Raw genomic sequence first — 22,303 nt, forward strand, 5'->3', positions numbered from 1 at the left:
CCAGAAAAGAAACGTGTTGCTAATGTCTACAATTTAATAAATTCCGGCCAATTTCACCCTGAAAACCGAAACTGAACTGCCGAGGAGCGCAACTGCGTTGCCAGGCCTAGCGGACGCCCACAAGTTACGTGACTTGCCCGCACGTTTTTTTTTTTCTTCTTCCTTTAATTGATTGTTTTAACAAGTTGGCCAAATACAATTAAAGTTGTCCAGTGTCCTAACGCTAATTGTGGTTTCAGTTGGCTACAACCGCTTGTGCGCTCATCTACTACAGAGAGTGTACGTACTGCCTGTTTCTACTCAATCGTCTATCAAGCACATCCAATGCAGCACAACAGAAGCCATGCATAATACAGTGTTTGTACAAACATATAGCATGAACGTATACCGCATGACAAGAACACTCATAAGGGGCATTCGAAATCTTCTTTTGTAAATGTTGATAAATTTGTGAAGCCTGTACATTAAGACACGTTGCAATTTACTGTCGCCATCCCGATTAATATACTCACCAAAAGAATGAGAGAGGCTACCTGGTTTGGTGACTGATTTGACCTGCTACTTTATCGGCGAGTTTATATGCGAATGCTTGAATTAGCTTATTTTGTTGCAATTAAACCGTACGGTTTCAGCGGTGTAACTTGCGACACTTAGAAACAAACCGAACAGCCAAGAACGAGCTTCCTCAACGTAAGCTTCGATAGCGAAGAGGTGGCCGAACATCCGGTTTTGACGCGTCGAAATGTCCTGCTCCAGCTGACTTGAATAAGCTCTTCAAAGATAGGCAGAAATCCAGGACGTGAACACACCTCTAATAGCGGCTACAAGCTGCAACACAGGCACTGATCAGCCGCGAGAATTTCTAGTCGCTCAGCCAACGAAATGATATTTAGGCGAGAAAGTAGTTTCTACTTGATCAGCCGGCACATCGGTCCTGCGTTCTGTGGCCCAACTTGTGGCCCAAATGCCCTGCGAAGTTTGCACTATGAGGGGGGGGGGGGGGGGGGCTATCGAAATCGTCAGTTTTTTTTTTTCTTTTCTTTTTTTTTTTCAGGAAAGAAAGGTTGGCGTTCCGCGACCACCGTGGTTGTGTCGCCGAAGGCGGTTACTTACTTGAACTCTATACAGCGGCAGAAGGCACGAACTCAGGTGGTTCGCCATGGCTTTGAAAGAACTATACGTACACCGCCGATTGAGCACGCACGCGTACTTGCAGTCATGCACGTTGGTGACTGCAGCGCGGCCAACTTGGCGCGCTTTATACAGCGTTGAGAATGCAGGCCAATGCAGACCGTCGTCCCCAAATCGCGTGTGCCTCGCTATACACACACACACACACACACATATATATATATATATATATATATATATATATATATATATATATATATATATATATATGAGGCTTCGCGCGCCGGATTAACTAAACTTATCGTTAGACACTGACCAGCACTCTCGCCGTATTACGCCGTTTGCTGGCACCTCTTCCAGCGAACACTCTTAAGGTACGAAGGATACATTGCTAACATGTATACCCATAAACTCGGCTTGCAACTCGAGCGCACTACCGAAGCTGGTGATTTTTTTTTAAACTATCACAACGGAACGATTAACCGCACGCACTGTACAGATATGCTGCGCCACCTTTGACTTGGGATCGGCCAATTTTTGCTTGTTTGAGGTTCGTCCAGCGGCGCTTAGACTACGGCCGGCCACGTCTCACCTTCAAGCATACACAAGACTGGGGTAATATAACAATTATATTCCAATTCTTTTCGCGCTTCGTCAGTGGTCTGAGCGGCGCTCGACCTAGGTTGTCGCCAGGAGCGGCCCGTCGTATATAGAGCAGTGGATGATAAGAGACAGAATCAAGCGAATGGTCACACTATAACGGCCCAAGTTAGAAGCGACTGTCTCGCCTGGGACCGTATTCACTAGAGAGCTCTTACTTAAGTGCGCTTTCGAATGCCGTTCAATCACGATGCACTTGTGCGTAGAATTGTGTGAATCCGAATCGTACTCCTTGCCTTTTGTCTTAATTGTCTTGCATGACCGGCACACATTCGGGCTTTAATGCCATATGTGACTAAGGAAACGCAACATCTCAACGGCGGACGCATTCAAAAAGCCTTCCGTTCGTAAGAAATTTGCGATCGGCCATTCACCTTTGGCGATGCCATGTTCTCGCTGTTATGATTAGCCGCGCCTCCCCCTTTTCTGAGTCTCTTTTAAACCTAGTACTCTAGCGAACGAACGTCCTCTGATGATGACGGTTGATGCGCACGGTTGTTTTTCTCACCGTAGGAAGCGCTCGCGTTGCCCTGCTTGAATACTTACGGCTGGAGGTTGCCCTGACCCTGACCGAGCTTGAAGCCCGTCTGCGCGGCCAGCGTGTCTGCCACGTTCTGGGTCGAGTAGAGATGGATGGGCGAGTTGTACACGTTGTGCACCACCTTGGGCCCGTCCGCGCCTGGTGTGACGCGCCCGCCGCTGCCTCCGCTAGTGGCCACCGAGGCCGGCAGGCCGAAGCACGGCGAGTTGCTGCCGGAGGCCACCTGGTTCACCGTCTCCTGTACCTTCTGCAAGTGCGCGCGCAGCAAGGTATACGTGCGTCAGCGACGCTGGGTGAACGGCTGCAGCTGTTGGCATCAAAACCGGTTTCGAAAGACTGCAGCTTCTACAAGTATAGCTATAGCAGCTTGCTCAGCAGCTGCTGTACTTTTAGTACAGCAGCTACTGCAGCTTTAGTAGCCTGTTTTTCCGGCAGTTTAGCCGCCGAAATACAATGGGGAAATTATTGTCCGGTAGTCTGATAGTGTAATTAACTGTTAATTATACACTGATCGGTCTTCTTAAGAGGGACTCTTAAAAGAAAAAAATAATCAAGCTATATCGGTAGATTAGATATATGTAATGATAAACCGTCATAACCTTTTTTGCCGAACAAGCGCGTGGAAAGTTCCTAAAGAGTAATTACCCTTCCAACCTATAGTGCGTCGGAGTATAAACAACCAGTATACGTCCTCAACGTAGCTATAGCTCGTTTTCGCCGAGGGAACTGCAACTATTCATACCGTCTGGCAGTCTAGTCCGACAAGCAGCAATGAATAATAGTTCTGCTTGTTCTGCTTGTCGCTCAACTTCGACATTATGTGAGAATTGTGGTCTTCTGAACATCACTTTGTGGTTCAAGGCCGTCATTGGTACCAACAGGCCAATGAGCGTCCGTGCACCTTCACAGTTGTGTTAGCACGTACTACTCTGGACAGAAGAATACCGCCTGGCCTCTTGCGTTACAGGAGAGAGAAGAGAGAGCCATCGGACCTTCTCCACATTTTCTCCCTGGCCTCGCGATATCTTCGATTACCACCGTTCGGACAACCAAGTTTCTTACCTCCGAAGGTCTCGCTACACAATCCCCACAGTTCGTAACTGGCTCATTTCAATAAATAAAGATTATAGCAAATCGGTCGAGGCAATCTTTGTTTCCTCTTCGTTCACAGTCCTGCCGAAGGAGCCCGCGGAGCACGCATGCGATTTAGGTGCACGTTAAAGACTCCCAGGTGGTCAAAGTTAATCCGAAGCCCTCCACTACGGTGTCTATGTCGTAACCCCAGCATCGCTTTGGGACATGAAACCGCGCTAATCAATCGAGCAACCATTTGCTGGTTTGCCAAGTCGCCGCAATACCGGACCGCCCAGTGCACTGAATGTGTGTTGGTTCCAGCACATATTTCGCAGTTCCCTTTCTGCGTGAACCGCCACCCGTGATTTGTGCGGGGACAGTAATTCTCGGGGAGCTCTGGCGTAAGCTTTCTGTAGGCACAACTTGATAGCTGACAAGTTTTCGTCCGCAAGCCGGACCAAGAACCATTACTGTGGAATCCTATAAGGCGGCGGATTTCGTCCGACCTTTGACACGCACCAATACATGCACTGTACCGATACTTCGGCGGAGAAACATTCTTTCTCTCTCTCAGGCATTATAGGCCGCCATAGGAGTCGTGCAGCTAATCGGGAGTTTTTCCATTCAGGAGAACACTGCAGTCGCTTGCCACAGCGACGGTTGAATTCGCATATCTTACCCGCAGCGGTCACGCGGGCGAATAGGCATCGTATAGCCAATTGGCTATGCGCGAGTGATGCAGCAAAAAGCGTTTGTAATACCTTGGCAATTGCTTCAGCGTTGTTCAGGCTGTCGACGGGCATCTTCATGGTGGTGAAGTAGGGCTCTTTCACGTGCCGCAGGTACGATCCGATGGTCACGTCACGCCGCGGCTTCGCGGTCGGTGTGATCAGGGGCGTCGTCCTGTATGTCTGTGTGCATGCGCAAAGTAAAAGGATTGATTGATTATTGGATTTTTATGGCGCAAGGGCCAGTTCTGGCCAAAGAGCGCCAGAAGTAAAAGGAAGAGAGAGTAATAATGACGCAGTAATATCGACGAATGCATACATATCCCTAAAAATGTCAGTCTGAATGAACTGTAAACAATACTTCAATTTTAGTGAAAGGCCGCGGGGTGCTATAGATATATCTGTAATACATAATGAACAAGTACGCTCGTAGTTGCAAATGTGATTTCAAGCCAACGTTTTGGGTACAACCGACGGTTAATATGGGAAAGAGAAGGAGCCGAAAACGAAGGCATAGGGTGATAGCCGATTAAAAAAAAAAAGTTCTTGCGTCGATGCTGACTTTCACAATCATGGATGTGTGCGACGCTGCGCTGCATAGTTATAACAAGGCACACTAGAAGAAAACAAGATAACACACTAGATGATGTGCAAACGAACAATTATTCACCACCAGAAGGCTTTAGTTTCACCGTCAAAAGGTTTCGAAAGGCTTTTAACCAGGCGAATCATTCTTACTTCTTTTGGTTACCAAGTACACTGCAGGGTGTCTTGCTATAACTATACAGCGTGACTTCGCATCCACGATCAAGAACGAACCAACCTACATGCAGCCGTTAATTAATTTTCACAAACTCGCCTCAACGACCGGCATAACGTTGGAAGGACGGCGACCGCGGCGATTGATCAAACAAGCCTGTTTCGTCATCATGAACATGATCTCATTTTATTACGCATGGTGTTTGTTGTTCCGCCATTCAACAACACCCTATGACTTTTCCTAAGCCTATGCCTGATTTATTTCCTTCTTTTTTTAATATTAGCTTATCACACTACCTTCGGTTTGTTCAACGGACCGGTCCTGCCTCGTGCACCGTTAAGGATAGATACATACACAGTTACCTCCGCATACTCCTTGTTTCAACCAAATCAATATACTCTCTCTCTTGCTCTCTCTCTGACATGAGCCCAAAGAGCTGAATGGACAGGTTAACAGTACCCCATATTTCGAACGCTATTGTATTCTTATTTGGCTTCGGACATGTTAGTTTTGTGATCGATATCAGACGATTTTATATTCGATTCATGGGCGCCGCCATCTTGGGCTGTTACACAAACACTTTCTTAGTTTATGAGAGTTAAGTCACTTAATTAACATGGTCATGAAACGCTGAACGCATTTATACAACTATTTTCATGCTTGCGAATCGACTGTAGTACCGTAAACTTCGAAGAAAAAAACAGAAGCGTTATCAGCCCAATATGGCGGCGCCTAAACGCTTCCGTAAAATCGTATGCGCCCTCCTGATGATGATGATTATGACGAGCCTTAGACATGGCACGTGCCCAGTGGTGTATTTGTCAGCGGAGTCAATGTGGCTTTCTTCGTCTTCTCTCTCACTCTTTTGGACACTGCGGATAGATCCGCGAACGTTAGGTACATACGAGGCATTTTTTCATGTTCGTGACCATATTTATTTATTTATTTATTTATTTATTTATTTATTTATTTATTTATTTATTTATTTTTGCAGACAGGCCGTTTTTGTTGTTGTTGCCGTTTAAAATATGGCACCTACTCACGAGGGGGGATTGACCAAGGTTCGTAATCGAAACATAACGCAATACTTTCCTTCCCTCTAGCTTAATGGTCTGTATTACGTGTATTAATATAAAAAAAAAGAAAGTTGGAAGGCGATTTAACCTCTTGTTGGCGTCGATGAAAGACAATTTCTTCCTGAGCGAGTTGGGGGCGAGAATTGGGTGTATAAACCACTAAATTTATTCTGAGGCCCGCAGTGTCTCAAACGGCAGCGTCTCAAAACGCTATAGCTGCCATGAGGGAAGAATGCGAGAACGCTCCCCTTACCACCGGTACCACCACCGGTACCACCACCCTGCGGTGGTACTGCACCTTGCTACCACCGGTACCGATACCTATACTGGCACCACAACCGGTGCTACCGGAACCGCGAGATAGTAAAGCACGGTGGCACCACCGGTACCGATGCCACCGGGAGCAGGGGTGCCAGATCTATTTTCGAGATCGACGCACATTGTTATACTGCACTGTCTCCGGGATAGACCCACGAAGGAAGCTAAAAACATACCCGATACGGAAAAGTGGGAGTAACTCGCCAAGGAAGACATTGTCGTTAAAATACTTTACTGGTTTCGGCAGAAGCCAAAGACCCCTGTCATGTTTTCTCTGTTTTCTCTCTATAACAGCTTTTGTGGGCTCCCGGTAGGCTAGCGTCAGCTGCTTCCAGCCATTGAAACGAGAGTGGCGCCATATATGCATGATATAAAGCACCTGCAGACGTAAAACACTATTTTACGGGCAGGCCATTGAAAACGCAGCCTCCCTTTATTTCTCGCTTTGCAAGTTAGCTCATTAAGGCCGCCGTGAAGCAAAAGGGGCGCCCTCAACCATCGCCCAAAACGGTTCCCGCCTACTCTATCCTTTGTCACCCATTTCGGACGCCTCTCGCTGCAATCCGGCACTCAACACGTACCTCATAACTTGGCAAACGCCTCTGACATTTTCTTCTGCTCCCCTATACTAGGATAGACGCCAGACATTGCTTAGCATCCCGGAGTTTCCCTCTGAGACATCGCTGTCTCGACTGCCACGTGCACTTTAAATCTTTCCGCTTGTTCATCATTCTTTTTCGCCCAGACCCTCAGAATCGCTCGCGTCCAGTCGCGTTTTCCTTTCATCGTCTGGGAAGCATCCTGGTAAACAGCGCTCGCTGCCAAACAGGCGGTGCAGCTCTGTTGGTTAGGTTTTGTTTAGAGCCTTCAGGCGCTCTGGAGGTTGTCGAGAGACCGCACTGGCTCGCTTCCTTGAGCGCATGCGCCCGCTCGTGCTCCTATAAGCGCCGGGAGCGGAGGGTGTAGGTATAGCACGCACGCTCTCCGGAACACGGACCGCGGTTCTCCCCGGCGCCTTAGTGCTCCGCAGCGGCCGCGGAAAACAGGGCCAGCCGCTCAGGTCAGGTCTTTCTGCTGGCGTCTATCCAGTCCTTGAAGCAGCCAGCTATCGCCTCCGGACTCGCGCTCTCTCACGCGCGATGCCGACGGGTTCCCTCTCTAACTTTAGCACTGGCACACTCTGTTTGTGTGTCGTTGCCGGTTGAGGTCGTCTGAAGGCGCGCGCCCTGGTGCTTCTTCATTGCCCTGGGCGGCGCCCCGCGATCTTGCCTTCAGCTAAACAAAAGCGACGATACCGTAAATTTCAACTCCGGCAGCAGCAGCTGTCGAGAAAGCTGTGCTCTTATGCTCGGTCGGTTGGTCGCTGCCAATAGAGGAGGAGGAATCTGTTCATCGTGGACAAAAAACGATGGGCCCAGTGTCTTTCACAGAGAACTTCCCCCCTCTTTTTTTTTTCTCCACCCACTTTGCTACCTTTTTCTGGCAGTTTAAATTTTGTTTCGGAACCTTGGGTGGTTCTGTGAACGCCGGAAACACGTGGCTTCGCACTAAAGTGCCGCAACTTCTAGTTCTCGTGCCTAGTTTACGTGCAGCTGGTCGCTGCTGAGGCATATTCTCCCGCTTGATTACGCTTTGTGCTGTGTTCACAGTGGCCTATATCGCCGAGGAAGATCGTGTGGGGGAATGAGTGTCCAGAACTTCCCCGACTTCATCCGCCTTCCGATAGTTTTTGTCGGCATTGAATTGTGGTGGGCGTTTCTTTCAGATCGCATTAAAAACGTCATTGTAATCTCTGCACTTGGCCTGCATGTGTGGTGGCAAAGTTGACAATTTTCGTGACTACTGCGGCATATACAGTGAGATTGGTCTGTCCTCTCATGCGGAAGACTGGAAACAGCCATTGCTAATGAAATCATCAGTTCTGCATTTCCTTTCACACGTTGATGTAAGCCGCAGCCTAAGCGCGTTCACAAACGCACAAAATGTGATTTTTTTTTGTCATTCATTACAGTTTGTTTACTGCGATGAACAATAAAACTCGTCACCTTGTTTTCAAATCTGTGTATCCCAATCCCTACTTTTCCTTGTCTGTCATTTTCGCGCTGTACATCATGAACTTGTTCCAATTCGCCTAGTACTCTATTCTTGTTGTTTCAGATCGTTGCACACTGCATCCGGCAATTCACGCGTAATGCCATGCAGGTGAATGTGAAATCCTCCTGTTATCGCAGCTGTTAGTAAACATAGTACGTAAATTGCGTTTCAGCTCTGTGCCGCGCGCTGCCCCGTACGCCTCCGCGTAGCGCTGTTGAAGCAAGAACTCGGGTATCGACACGAGCGCGTGAGGTCATCAAGGCCACGGCGCGAAGGCATTCCACGAGTCTCGCGCTTATTTGCCGCTCCTAAATTGGACCGGGCTGCGTTACATAAGCGCTTGATTGCACAGCGAAGCCACCTTTACGTTCGTGTCAATCTATAGTCAAAAGTGAGCTTCTCTGCTCTAAATTCCTTCCTTCCACGTGGCGGAGTAATTGCGTCCTTTATAAGACTCAAATAGAGCGCTACGCTGTCGTTGTATAGAGCGGGCTCATTATGTGCTCATCATTGTCTCTCCATGGCACGTGCAGGATTCAGTGATTGCACCTGAACTTAGAAAACAAAGACGCGCTCGAAGAGCTACTATGAATAGAAGCTGGCTTCTGAGTCGGGGAATAGGCCCATGTGAAATCACGCGCCCTTCGTTTGCGTCACAACCATAGGATGTGCGGCGCTGGTGAATCGCAGAAGGCGAAAGTGAATCCGAGCGCAGTTTTTTACCCAGTGATGCGTTTGTTTGTCGCTACGGCTTTTCAAACATTTTGAGAGATTCGAAGGCTCGGGCGTGTTACTGCCAATCATTAATCGCTCCTCGACCTCGCTGCCTTCCCTCTGGCTGACACCGTCGCCGGATTAGTCGAGTTTAGTTGTTTCATTACGTGTAGTACCATTTTCCTGACTTACCTAATTCTGTTCTCTTCTCTCCAACACTCAAATCCCGACGGCTTTTTTTTTTTTAAATTTTCTCAGTATACGGCGCCTACATTGTAAAACAAACGCTTTTAATAAGTCATTTCTGCCTGCTGCCGTAGATAAGTGGAACACACTACCCGATGGCGTTGTTAATGAGGGCAGTCCCGAAAAGTTTGTACAGTTGGTTAGGGACCACTTCAAATGCTAACCTCATGTACCATGTTTGTATCTGTATTACATAGTTCGTTCCATTTGTTTTCTGTCTTTTGAACTTCTATTTGGCTTTAGTTTGTCTTTGGTACTCTTGTGACTATATCTTATGTCCTCTGCCTCTGTAGACAGTTGCCAAGTGGTTGCCCCAATCGGGGCCCGTGTTAACAGCAGCCGGCATTTCCCCCATCTTCTCTTTCTCGGAACCTCCTTCAGCCAATGTCTCCTCTGTAGCTTGAAGAAAGGAGAGGGGGGGGGGGGGGGGGGGCATCTACAGGTTAATTTGTACGGCTTTTGTCGTTGTTGTCGCCGACACATTCAGCTCCAAGGAAAGTTAAGAATTTTGGAGACATCGGAAGGAGAGTGTCCGGCCTCGTTCAGCGACACGATTGCAGGTCGATCTGGGGCGTACCATTTTGCGAAAATAAACCAAACCAGCATGTAACATGGTCGAAATACAGAAGGACGATGAAAGATACGTTTGAAAAAAAAAAACGATTTGGAGAGATTCTAAAGAAATCGGAGGTACAATTATCCATCAAAGCGTGTGACAGGTAATATGGCGCACCGTGTATAGACAGTGCGAAGAGACTCATGTAACGCCCAGGATCGAGAACAGAGCAAATTCGTACATAATTGTACCTTGAGGTTCGAGCAGCGCTTAGAGGACGAACGTTAGAGCAACCACAAAACTTTTTAGAGCTGTTGCTTTACTGCTCGTTCTGGGCACCGCACACACCTCAAAATGAACTACTTGCGTGCAAGTCGGAGCCGTGAGCGCTCGGTTCTGTGTCGTCCGTTATGCGTTGCTATTTGGTCTCGTGAGCGAGGTGACAGCTAGTGACAGACCTGAAGAACGGCTCGTTATCACGTGACCACTCACACACACACAACGACCCGCCGTGGTAGCGCAGTGGCTAATGGCGTTGCGCTACTGAGCGCGAGGCCGTGGGTGCGATACCGGTCGCGGCGGCCACCTTTCAAGCGGAATACAAAAAAAAAAAAAAAAAAAAAAAAACCAAATAGAAAACGCTCGTGAACCGTGCTGCATTGGGTGCACGTTAAAGAACACATAGGTGGTCAGAATTATTCCGGAGTCCCTCACTATGGCGTGCCTCATAATCAGATTGCGGTCTTGGCACGTAAAACCCAGGAATTTAGTTTTAGCACATATACAGGGCGAGAGGCCGTCGATACAGCCGCTGACCGATCTCCGGCACGGTGTGGCGTCAACACCGACACTTTGGTACTTGGTGCCTGATGGATATTTTAGTTGCACCTGAAATACACCAGACATACCTGTCATACCTGGCTGGTTAATTTTCCTCGTAAGGTAAGGTAAGCTAACTTGGACATTAACCTACCCCAACTTCGGCTGGTCTAACCGAACAGAACGTAACCGAACCGGTTCGGAGCTAAAACGAGCCAAACTAGCCCGACGTATATGTTTAATAAAATAAACTGGGTGATTGCTGCGCATGTCTTGAACACATCGTAAATAAAACCAACGTACTAAGCAAATCGATGTCGGCGCCTTTCTTACGAAGCTTCTCAGCAGGTCGTCTGGATGAAACGGAAAGAACCGACGCGGCTCTTTCGAACGGCGATGCTTCCCTATAGAAAACAGCTGGGGCGTGTCTCGCAGGCTCTGTTGGTCTTGGCAACGTGAGCAGCGGCCACATCTCTTGGCGCGGAGTTTACGACGTTCCCCTTTTCTCGCTTTTTTAAATTCCTCTAGCGATATGTCAGTGAACTCAGCGAAGAAAAGAAAACAAAATGTTATGCTTAACGGTGATCTAATTTCGGAATCTTCTCTGCGTGCCATTCACCCTTGACTTTAAAGAACGATATATAGTTTACTTTCGCTCCTCGCCGTGTTTCCGTCTTTTAAATTTAATACACCATAAACACGGTCGGCGAGCCTCGGAGCACAAGTGAGGAAACCTGCAAAATGAAAACGGGCGCCTTAGCTTAGATCCCTCCGCTCGGCACGCATCCTCTCGGAAGATCTCGAAGGTGCCATATTACGTCCCTACTCCGGCCTGAGCATCTTTGGGTAATGAAGCTCCGCTTTCACTTCAGGTTTTCTTTCAAGTTATGCTGATCACGTATACCGAGTGCCCACCAGTGAATTCTGTTTCGTCACCAAAAATCGCGGATCCCGCGGACAGCCTCTATAAAATTGCGAGCGAAGTGAATCGCTCAACTTTTACAATACCAACCGTAAACCCCACACCCCTGTGAGCATGTGTCTTCAGACTTGTATTCGAACGGACATTATGCGAGCATTGGTTAGGGTCTGATGGAACTTAACCTTAACTGAAAATCCTGGCGAAAAGGGAAGATGCCGTGCCGTGGCCCCTCGCATGTCGTAGTTCAACTTTCTGCGCACGCATGCGACAGTGGCGTCGCCCGCGCGCATACCTGGTTGGTAATCTTGGCCTGTTCCTTGAGCGCGTCAATCTTGTTTTCGACAAGCGGCTCGGGCACCAGGAAGCCCTGGCGCAGCTCGTACTGGTACTGGCCGTCCTGGTAGGGCCCCTGCGCCGGCATCGTCACGTTTTGCGTCGTGATGGTGATGCCGGGGCTCTGCGGCGACGCATAGGCCGGCGGGCCCGCGGACCGGTACGTGGCACCGGCCAGAGGGTGGCCGCCGGACATCATGCCGGGAGCCTTGGGCGTCGTCGGTGTCGAGGCCGGCGAGTGCGGCCCGGGACTCCTGCGTGCGCGGGGCGAGGGAAATGAGGTGTGACACAGGGAAGTAAAAAAATTAGGGTGGCTTCGCGAACAGTTTCATGTTTGAGCGCTGATCGAGTTGACTGTGCATACGGCCGTATACAAGAATGCACCGAAGACGACAAAATGAGGGCGAGGCACAGTCGTTGCATTTAAACGTGTCAGAGAACATGGCCGGCATCGACGCTTCACGCCAACGTATACGTCTATCTGTTCATATCGTCGAAATGACGTTCATTATTGTATTCGCAGATGTTGTTTTAACCGAATGTGGTCTTTTACCGCGACGCAATGTGTCCGGCTGCTACTGCGTGAACCGCGTCGAGTCCGCGCTTGTTGGCCTGGCTAATGGATGATTGCTACATGACACCGCGAAAGATAACGAGCCCTCGTCTCCTTTCGCGCTATACTTTCTCGCAACGATTTCGCTGAACGTTTCGTGCCGAACGTCGTTTCGCGGAATGCCATCTCACTGAAACGCGTCTCTTTTGTGAGCTCAATTTCCTTCTTTCACTTTTAAATGAACGGTTAGTTGAGCACGTACGCGCCTGCATTCATTACTGGCAACATACAACGCGTGCACAGTTCAGTTAAACCTTGTGCGTACAAGTAAGTAGGACATGCACGGATACGACGTTGCCCCGTATACCGACTCTGTGGTCGTGCGTTCAAATTCCAGCTGTATACGGAAGAAATGCTTGCGTTTCACGGGAGAGGGAATTCAGCAACAGAATTTCAGCTGATATTGGAATTACTGCTGCAATATCTCGCGCTTTTTTGCGCGCGCTTTTTGTTGACTGACGCACGTGCGTCGAGCAATCTCGAACCGCTCTTGCATAAGAAATGCCATGTGAATGTAGGCCCGCATTCACAAGGCCATTTGCGAGCAAGAACGGTTCGTAAGAATGACCTCAGCCCAAACTTGTCGACAAAAAAAAAAAAAAAGTTTATCAACGGTGGTCGGCCAGTAAAAAAACAGTTCTTACGAATGGATCACCTATATAGAGTGTCCGGGTGCTCGGTTTTCAGCTTTCCAAAGAGAGGTCTGCCACGCGAGCATTTCCTCTTGCGGAAAACTTTAGTGAAGCATGTTTGACGACAGAAATCATGAGTTGTTGGCAACAGCGTTTTTCACGGACAAATTGGGATCGCTTAATTTCTTGCGAAAAAAAAAAATGCCTGAGTGCACAATCAAATTCTTTATACTCCGTTTCAGAATAACCTGACTCTGGAGTGGAAGCCACCTGGCGTGCTCGCGCTCAAGGCTGCGCTCGAGAAACTGAGCAGGTGAAGCTCTGAGGCGGAAGAACACGCGGCTCACGCACACGTGCATTCGTGTGATCACGCTTCTATTTGGCTTACTCCAGTTGTATGTATACATTTCACTCCAGTCTCATGCTTGTGAAAGCTGGTTCAATGCGGAGCGTCATAGCAGTGTCATTGCAAAAATGAACTCGTACTCTTGAGTTGGTTGTAATATATATATATATATATATATATATATATATATATATATATATCCAGCAGTGGACAGAATGCACGGAGCGCGTGCTTGTTCTCCTGTATCGTGTGCTTCCCCGTTTCTCGCACCTTGCGTGTGGGCCCTGACTTGTTCCTTTTTAATTTTTTGGCTCATTCTTAGCACTTTCCGACAAGTAGGTAGGCGTAGGTAGCTAGGCAGGTAGGCTTGTCTCTCGCCTCGCTTTAATGAAACAGAAATTAATGTGTAACCGCTGGTGGAATCGAACCTCTGCTCAATAATAGCAGAGCAGCCCGGTGCTCTAACCACTAGGCCAGGATCGCTTTCTTTCTTTATTGCATTAGGCCACGATCGCACGCGTACTTTTTCTCGTTCCAAAAGCCAGCCAGCTCTTATAGAAACTCGGAGCGTGCGCCTCGTGCCACTGCCTCGCCTTCTTTCCTTGCGACAGCTCGCTCTTTGAGGCGCCGTGTTAGACTGCACTATCTCCGGGACCAGACCACTTTATTCGACCTGCCCGCCTTTCCTTCAATAAAGTGTTTTCTCTCTTCTCTCTCTCTCTCTCTCTTCAGTACTCTCCTCGTGGCAGCTTGCGCTACGTAGGACGTGTGTGGCGTTGCACCGACTTCATGATCGCCCATGTTAATCATGTTTTAACATTTCTTCGCCGGAGTACAAATGTCATCGTCGTTTTAACATAGACCGCGTGACATGACCATAGGGACGTACGATTGTGTGACACGTAGTCTCTGATGACGTCACAATCCGCGTTTCTCTCGCTTATGCTCGTCCACTACCTGTGTAGGACCTAACAATCGCCACGTCGTATGAGCTCGCGTCGAACGACCGGCGTAGAAATCATGTCGTTGCCGTCATACAGTCGTCGTCAACGTGGTCGTCGTCTTGCTCCTGTCGTCGTCACACAAACGTACGCTCGCTGCCCGCACACGCAACTACTCAGTTTACACAAACACGGTCGTCCAGCTGGCATCGCTTTGCGGCACCCCACAGAATGCTGCAGAGCAAGGTATACCTGCAAAATGATCCGCATAACGTCGGTTCCCTCAGTGTATGGGATCTGCAATTTTTTTTTTTCTAGCGCCGAGCTACGTAATCTTCCTGGCAGTGTTCCAGCATTGGGATGTAGATTGGGCGCATAATTTGATTTGTCGACTAATAAGCTACGTAAAATGGTTTTGCGGCTATACCCTACTAACGGGCCTTTTTTATTCTGTTACATCTACAGACTAAAATACTCGTAACGTAAACTTTTATACCTCTAGACCTAGAGTGCACTTAGAGGGGGAATAAGAGGAAGAACTTGGTACTGGCAGGCAGGCAGCTTTCTTGACGGTCCTCCGCTGTCTCCAATTGGCACATTGCGCAGCCTGACTTTATAGCGACGCCGGAAGTTGGGGGGAAACCAGCGCACTACACTCACGAACGAGCTTTCTGCATTCTGTCCCTCCCGCTATGCATAAATAGTATGAGGAGCGGCCCGCGAGCTTCCGAGCCTGATCGCGGGCAGCCCGTGGGCGAACGCCAGTGCTCACCTCTGCACGATCAGGTTGAGGTTGTTGCCGCTGTTTCGGATAAGTTCGGTCGCCTCGTTGTGGGTCATGCGGGACGTGTCGCGGTCGCCGATCTTGAGCACCAGGTCACCGCGGTGCAGCTCACCCTCGGAAGGGCTTCCCAGAAACACCTGCGAGGGGCGCGCACACTGTGAGAAACGAGAACACGAGCTCGGCGTTGCTATAGCAGACCGGGGCTGAAGGGCACTCGCGACGCTCAACTCAGTGACGCATTAATGATCCGCCCCTCTCTCGCCTCCCCCAGTTTCTTCAGTATTCGATGGCCATCGTGCTCTTGGTCAGTCCGACCAAACAGCCGGGTCAAGACTGTGCACACGAGTGCCGTGCAAGCTTGATAGTGGACTCTAATGCATGTATCTTTCGTTCACATACCCCCCCCCCCCCCCTTCTTTTTTTTAAATATTTACCGCTGGAATCTACTGCGTATGTTTTTTTTTATGTTGCCCACTTCTGTTGTCTTAAGAAGGAAAAATAATTAATAATTACAATTAAAATTAATTGCCCTGGTTAAGTGTCTCTGTGACCCACCGCGGTAGCTTAGTGGCTATGGCGTTGCGCTTCTGAGCTTCAAGGTCGCGACTTCGTTCCCGGCCGCGGCGACCGCATTTTCATTGGGGCGAAATGCAAAAACACCCGTGTACTTATAAATTTAGGTGCACGTTAAAAAAAAATCTCAGGTGGTCAAAATTTAGCCGGAGTCCCCCAATAAGGCGTGCCTCATTAACAGTTGGTGGTTTTGACACGTGAAACCCGAGGACTTAAGAAATTTAAATTGCGACCGCCGTTGCCTGTATTCGATCCCGCGACCCCGTGCTCGGCAACAAAACTGCATAGCTATTGAGCAACGCACATGACTAACTGCAGAGGGGAACTTTTAATATGCGGGTTGAGAATCTTTATTGCTAAAGCAATTATACGAACACTCCAGGCAAATATTCGCCGTTGCAGCGATGTTCTGTATCAGCTCTCCGCGCGCCATATGTTGGAGGTGAGAGGGAAAGCGTGGAAGGGCCAGCCGAGAGGATGATCGCTTGCTGCGAGCAGTCTTCTCGCGCGCCCATTGTTGAAGGTCACGTGATCAAGCGCGCGTCTCCTCCTCTAGGCCGGACGTGACGGCGCATGTTTGACCGCGCCGCTGAGAGCATGTGCGGCCCCGTACGCCGTATCTTGGAGGTAATCTGTGGTGGGTGCAACTGTTAAGGGCGAGCAGAGATGGCTGGTGGCTTCATGCGCGCTGTCTTCCCACGCGCCTAGTGCTGGAAGTTGCATAATCCAAGTTTTTGGAGACCCCGTGAAGCGAGCGGCGGTACGAAACGTTCGCTCCCCGCTGTCGGCACTCTTCACGCCAGCGTTGTGACAGCGTGTGTTCGCGGTCATCGAGTGAGATCTGCTGATGTTCTTCTTTATTCTTTCTGAGATTTGACGTGCCAAAACCAGTTTACATTGTAAGGCACGCCGTAGTCTGCTGATGTTTGACTGAGCGCACGTAACACCATGTTTGTTAACTTAATTAGTAAGCGAATGTTTACTGCAGTTCATACGGCCGATAACACTACTAACCTTACTCCGTGTAGTTGTCTAATACTTTCCTATATCGCCATCGATGTTTCGCCTTTGTGGCGAAACTGCGATGTTTGATGTTCTTTAAGCTTTGCGAAACCTTCGGCGCCTGTGAGGGCGTACTGTTTCGTTGAACTTGGTGATCCCTTGGACGTGTTGAGCTTGAAATGCTCGTTAAACATCGTGCTGAGCAGGCTTTGATTGGAAAACCTCTTAACGTGGCTGTTATTTTGCCATTATATTTGGAGGAGGAGGAGGAAAAAGGGAGGAAGGAAAGGTAGGGAGGTCAACAAGGCACACGTCCGGTTTGCTACTCTACACAGGGAAACCATTATATTCGTATTTGTTGAAAGACTAAGGGGCTTACGGCGCAAGCGCATAGACGACTATGACATATTTGCTATAGTCTCCCACAGAAGAATCCTCACTCTTTTGAAGTGACGTCGTGTTTTGTACCCCATGACATCTTTGCCCGCCTGAGCGAGGCGCGCTGTCACGGATCTTAGTGAAATCGAATTGGTGAAACGAAACCCTCAGAGTTTATCGTTAATAACTGATTAAAAAATAAAACACGTTGGCATGTGCGCACCTTCATAATGTCTTTTCCGAAAACAGGAATAGAGAAAAACACTGAAAACGAAGTCAGAGACACGGCCGATCGGTGGATATGCGCCGGGCCAAAGATAACTTTCTGAAATTATCAGTACAGTGACAGATAGACAAAAGCTTCTCCCCTATGGCTTGCCCACTGTTGACAAGTTGACTCAGCATCTGGTATACGGATATGTTTCTGTGAGCTCGCAAGTCATCTCTCGCGGCGCCTGCTCTGCTAGACGCGCCTGATCAGCTGCAAACGCTTGTTTGCTTACTCCTCATTCCATGGCGCTTATCCACCGCGGGGGATTGGCCAGGAAACCATCGATTAAAGAGAGGGGTTACATAAAGCTAAATAGGAAGAGTAAGAAAGCGTAAAGTAGAAGTTCTCTAAATAATTTGCAAATAGACTAATTTTATAAAGACCGAAACGCACTACCGTGTCAATTCTCATTTGCTTCTCTTCGTCATCGGCAGCAGCGGGTGTGTCTTGGGGCAAAGGATTCAAAACTGGATTTCGGTGCAAATAGAATATTCTAGAGTGCTTATAGTATACAGCTAATGTTCGAGGTATACTTTTTTAAATTTGAATTATTTCCCAACTTAAGCATCTTATCTTCAGTGAGACACACGGGACGGTGTTTGATATAGCCGCGGAATTGAATTAAGGTTAATGACTTCAAAAAAAAAAAAGAAAGAAAGAAAGAAAACAAGAAGAAAGCAAGAAAGAAAGAAAGCAAGCAAACAAGCGTGCAAACAAAATGGTCGCAAGAACGAAGACGTAGAGGAAAGCAAATCTGTCTCAAAAATGCTGTTGATGTTACAGTCATGGTGCACAGCTACTCTGCGCTGACGGGTCCCGCAAACTGGCAGGAATAGGAGCACCAATAATAACAAAAAAGAAAAAAAGGGGGGAAAAAAAAGGGGGGGGGGGGTAACCGTCACGCATTTTGAGCGATGCTCCCGTGGCCGTTTATACGTTTTTCGACGCATGTGTCTCGTCGCCGTCTTCGCCTTGTTTGTCTTTTCTTTTTCCTTGAGTCATGCCGGTTTAGACACGGGTTGTCAAAAACCGAGGCGCGACGGCTTCGCGCTATTTCGAGCCTGCTGAGTCTCGTATAGGAAGAGCGTGGCAAACACGTTGTCACTGCGTCCTCCTCCTTCTATCGTGCACTTCTTGTTCGATGACTCCGGTGGCTTAAAAGAAAATCCCTCCTGAGTGAACTTTTCAGCTGAGCTCATCCAGTTATCTTTCTCTTCATTATTTCGTCCAGTTTTGTTGACGCCAGTGAGAAACATTTGAGGAGTTCATGAACTCGGTTAAATGCCGCAGCGAGTGTCACACAGTACGTGTGGTTGATCTTGGCTTCCTCAGCGTCAAGGGTGACGCCATCTCGAAGGAAGTTCGGTAAATATAAAACAAAGAAAATAAACACACTGGCTTGTCCGTCTGTCCTGTGCTGCTTTTTCCCCCCTTTTTTCTTTTTTTCTTTTTGGTTTCATGGGAGCAGGGCCTATGTACAGAACTTATAGAAGCGTGAACAGCGATGCCTCGAGACCTCACAGAAAGTTCTGTACTCCGTACTACTGTTCTTCAGTTTGAGGGCGAATTAGACGCTTCTCGTGCTGGAGTCAATGGTCCTTGATTAGAAGCTGTACGTAAGCCCCCACGAGGCTACCGAGGGCAATTTACATTTATTTCGTTTATTCGGTATTGGACGTTCAGCGGTCAGATTAAAGAATTGCCAAAAGGATACAACGCGTAAAAACGCTTACACAATCAGGCCGTTACTCAAGCACGCAAACAAGATTGCACAAAACTGCAGCCGTATAGAGCAGCTCAGAGAAATGATGACTTATGAGATATCTTGGGGAACCGAGGGAAGCCGATTTTATGTTAGTAACAGCCACTTGAAGGCAGCAGTTGGCTTCATACGGCTGTTACTAGCATAGAATCGACTTCATTCTCTCGTATGCTCGCGATTCGGCATTAATTGTCCTAGTTGTCAATTCGTTATCGTATTACATGAATGTTCTATGCAGGATTGAATTCCACTGCCGGGTATCCTTATGAGATATCGAGCGGAGAAGATAGCCCCCATCAGTATCAGAACAACAGCAAGGCAGTCTCAATCTTCCATCACTCTCCTACCACCTGGTGGAGGACGAATAGTACAGAACGTAATAAGTATGCGTTAAAAACACAATAAAGACGTTTTCAAACAAACGAAACTTCTACGATAAGTTCAAGGCTCTTTTTTATTGATCTGGAACATGTACCGTGTGTTACAGCAAAGATGATACAATGGGAGATAAAAATATAAAGGAAGGGCGGTTAACCAGGACTGAGCCCGGTTGGCTACCCTGCACTGGGGGAAGGGGTAAAGGCGAGGGAAAGATAAAGAGAAGAAGAGAAAGTGCGCTGTGGATATATAAAAAAAAGATTATGCATTCGACGTTATAAAGGTATTTTTTCTTACAGTTTATGCGCTGGCCGTGGCTATAACAGTTTGAGTCATACACATTAACTGTATATCTAATTCACAAAATTTTGCTATTTCACGTTTAATTAATCAGTTTAGTATGCATGATTTAGTTGGGGTATTGAAGCCAGTCGGAGCTGTTGCCATGTCCACCTACGAAAAATACTGAGCCAAGATGCAGTTTTGGCATATCTGTCGCCATAATGTGCAGACTGGTTTTTCGCCAATGGTTTTGTCCAAACGGCTTTCTTGCGGACTGCGTATTAAAACTGTCTGAAACGCCAATATAGTTGGGGCACTATTAGATATCTAAGATCTCGACGCGAGCTTGTCTCAAGATTCCTGCTAAATGAATACGCTTGCAGCGCTGACCGGCTTCAATTCGGTAATTGGAGTATGGACTCCAAAAGTTAACAATTAAAAAAGCCATGCTCAGACATACCAGCCGTAAGTCACCTGCACCGCAATGGTTCAGGTCGTCGGAGCCATTCTCCCGCTTCTTGACAAACGTTACTCGCAAACAGTGAAGCTCGCAGTTTCCCCCCTTGCTTTTCGCCGCCTCGACCCTCGCGTAACTGTCCACATATCGAGCTACTGTATGTTCTGCAGTTTCTCAGCGAAGAATGATTGTATCCGAAATTTCCTGAAACCTCTAGTTATTTCCATTCTGGGTGAGTACGGTTCATCGAATCGATATACGTGTGCGCGCATACGTGTGCGTGTGTTATGTGAGCGCATGCGCATATGTGTGTGCGTGCGTGTGCGTTTGTGTGTGCGTGCGTGTGTGTGTGTGTGTGTGTGTGTGTGTGTGTGTGTGTGTGTGTGTGTGTGTGTGTGTGTGTGTGTGCGTGCGTGCGTGCGTGCGTGCGTGTGTGCGCACACGCACGTGCAAGCACGCGTGTGACGTGTCGGGCTATGCACCTGCTGTGGCCCGCGAGATACCAACAGCAGCCGCAGGCCCCCGCCAGCCCTCCAGTGGCGGGGCGCACAGCGCTTGCATCCCCCTCGTGTACTGTATAGGTGCGGCATATATACACAACACCCCCGAAACCTTGCCCTCTATACGGGGCCTCAGCGAGAATGGGGAAGAGTGGGAGATTGCTCGTTGCATCAGCGAAACTGAGATGCCTTGGAGCTGCCCTTGCGTCTAGTGCTGGTGGGGGTCCGAGTATTCGCTGGGCCAGGGGTTTTTCAGCCCGAGGGGTGTGGCGAGGGAGGTGTCTCGAGTTACGCGGGCTTCTATTTGGGTCGGGCGGGCCGGCATTGAAACGAAAGCAGGGCCAAGCGCGCGCGCGCACGCGCGCGAGCGTGGTCCCACCTCAAAATAGCCGCGCTCGTCGCGCGCGCGGAGCGGCAGCAAGACGTGTGTGCAACGCCTGTGTGCCGGCTATACTCACTGAGGCTACGCCCCGCAAGAATTGGCGCCCCGAGAGAAGGAGAATACGGTTGCGCGCGCTGAGCCCTCGGCTCTTTGCCGCCTGTCCAGCCCTTATTCCTCATCTCTTCCTCTCATGCCGCGGGTAAACTGAACGAGATCAGTTCCACCATAAGACGCACACTGTAGGTACAGCCTCAAGGTTTTCTCACGATCTAGAAGGTGTCGTCGCATGCCTGGACTGAACGTTCTCTCCCATTTTTCTCGGTTGCTTACCCTCCACACTGCGTAGTGCGCTCTCTCGAGACAGACAGCAAAATTAGGAAATTAGGGGGTGGATAGAGGGATAGGCAAAGAATGTTATTGTATTAACGTCCTTTTCCTGCCACAGATAAAGGTAGTGATTCTTGTGATTCTCCCCGCATTCCTCCTTTTCTTCCCCCTTTGTCTCTGGGAAGGAAAGGAGAAGTCTGCGCTGGAGGATGCGCATGGAAGGAAAATTTGGACCATGTTCAAAAATCAATAATTCTAATATCAACACGGAAAGCTCGAGCTGTGTTGCATGCCGCGCGTGAGACAGTTTTTCTCGACTTTGGCAACATTAATCGATTGTGACTATATAGACAGTTGGGGAGTTTGTTTGCCACGATTAAGCGAAAACTAACAAAAAGCCGAGCAACCTAGCGGCTTCGCGTAAGCCGTCCGACTTTTCACGCTCCGTGATGCCACATTAAAGGCGGCACCTTTAGAGGTTCATAGTCGCATAACATCTAGAAAGCAATCCTATCCAATGTATTGTCGTAGATAAGTATGGTATTGTTGCGTAAGCTCAGTCTCCGCAATGGTATAACCGCGCTCCCGTGCGGGGACTGCGCTGACTCAGACGCGGCCTTTTCGCGCGCATTCTCGGGCGAGTCGGCGCGCTCTTGAACGTGACATTCTTATCCGTCGCAGTCGGTTGCCAAGACACGCTGGC

At 48.7% G+C, this 22,303-nt stretch overlaps 1 protein-coding gene across 2 annotated transcripts in view; it reads right to left on the reverse strand.

Moving 5' to 3' along the window:
- Window positions 1–22,303, reverse strand: part of LOC119436867 (uncharacterized) — a 72,826-nt gene that overhangs the window by 11,190 nt on the left and 39,333 nt on the right. For both annotated transcript variants that reach the window (XM_049660054.1, XM_037703887.2), the window contains exons 2-5: window positions 15,277–15,425; window positions 11,932–12,226; window positions 4,168–4,317; window positions 2,338–2,579 (exon numbers count right to left, since the gene is read on the reverse strand). In XM_049660054.1, coding sequence (XP_049516011.1) covers window positions 2,338–2,579; window positions 4,168–4,317; window positions 11,932–12,226; window positions 15,277–15,425 — 836 coding nt within the window. The remainder of the gene's footprint in view (window positions 1–2,337; window positions 2,580–4,167; window positions 4,318–11,931; window positions 12,227–15,276; window positions 15,426–22,303) is intronic.

The sequence above is a fragment of the Dermacentor silvarum genome, chromosome 1 (assembly GCF_013339745.2).
Source record: "Dermacentor silvarum isolate Dsil-2018 chromosome 1, BIME_Dsil_1.4, whole genome shotgun sequence".
In the NCBI taxonomy this organism is placed as follows: domain Eukaryota; kingdom Metazoa; phylum Arthropoda; class Arachnida; order Ixodida; family Ixodidae; genus Dermacentor; species Dermacentor silvarum.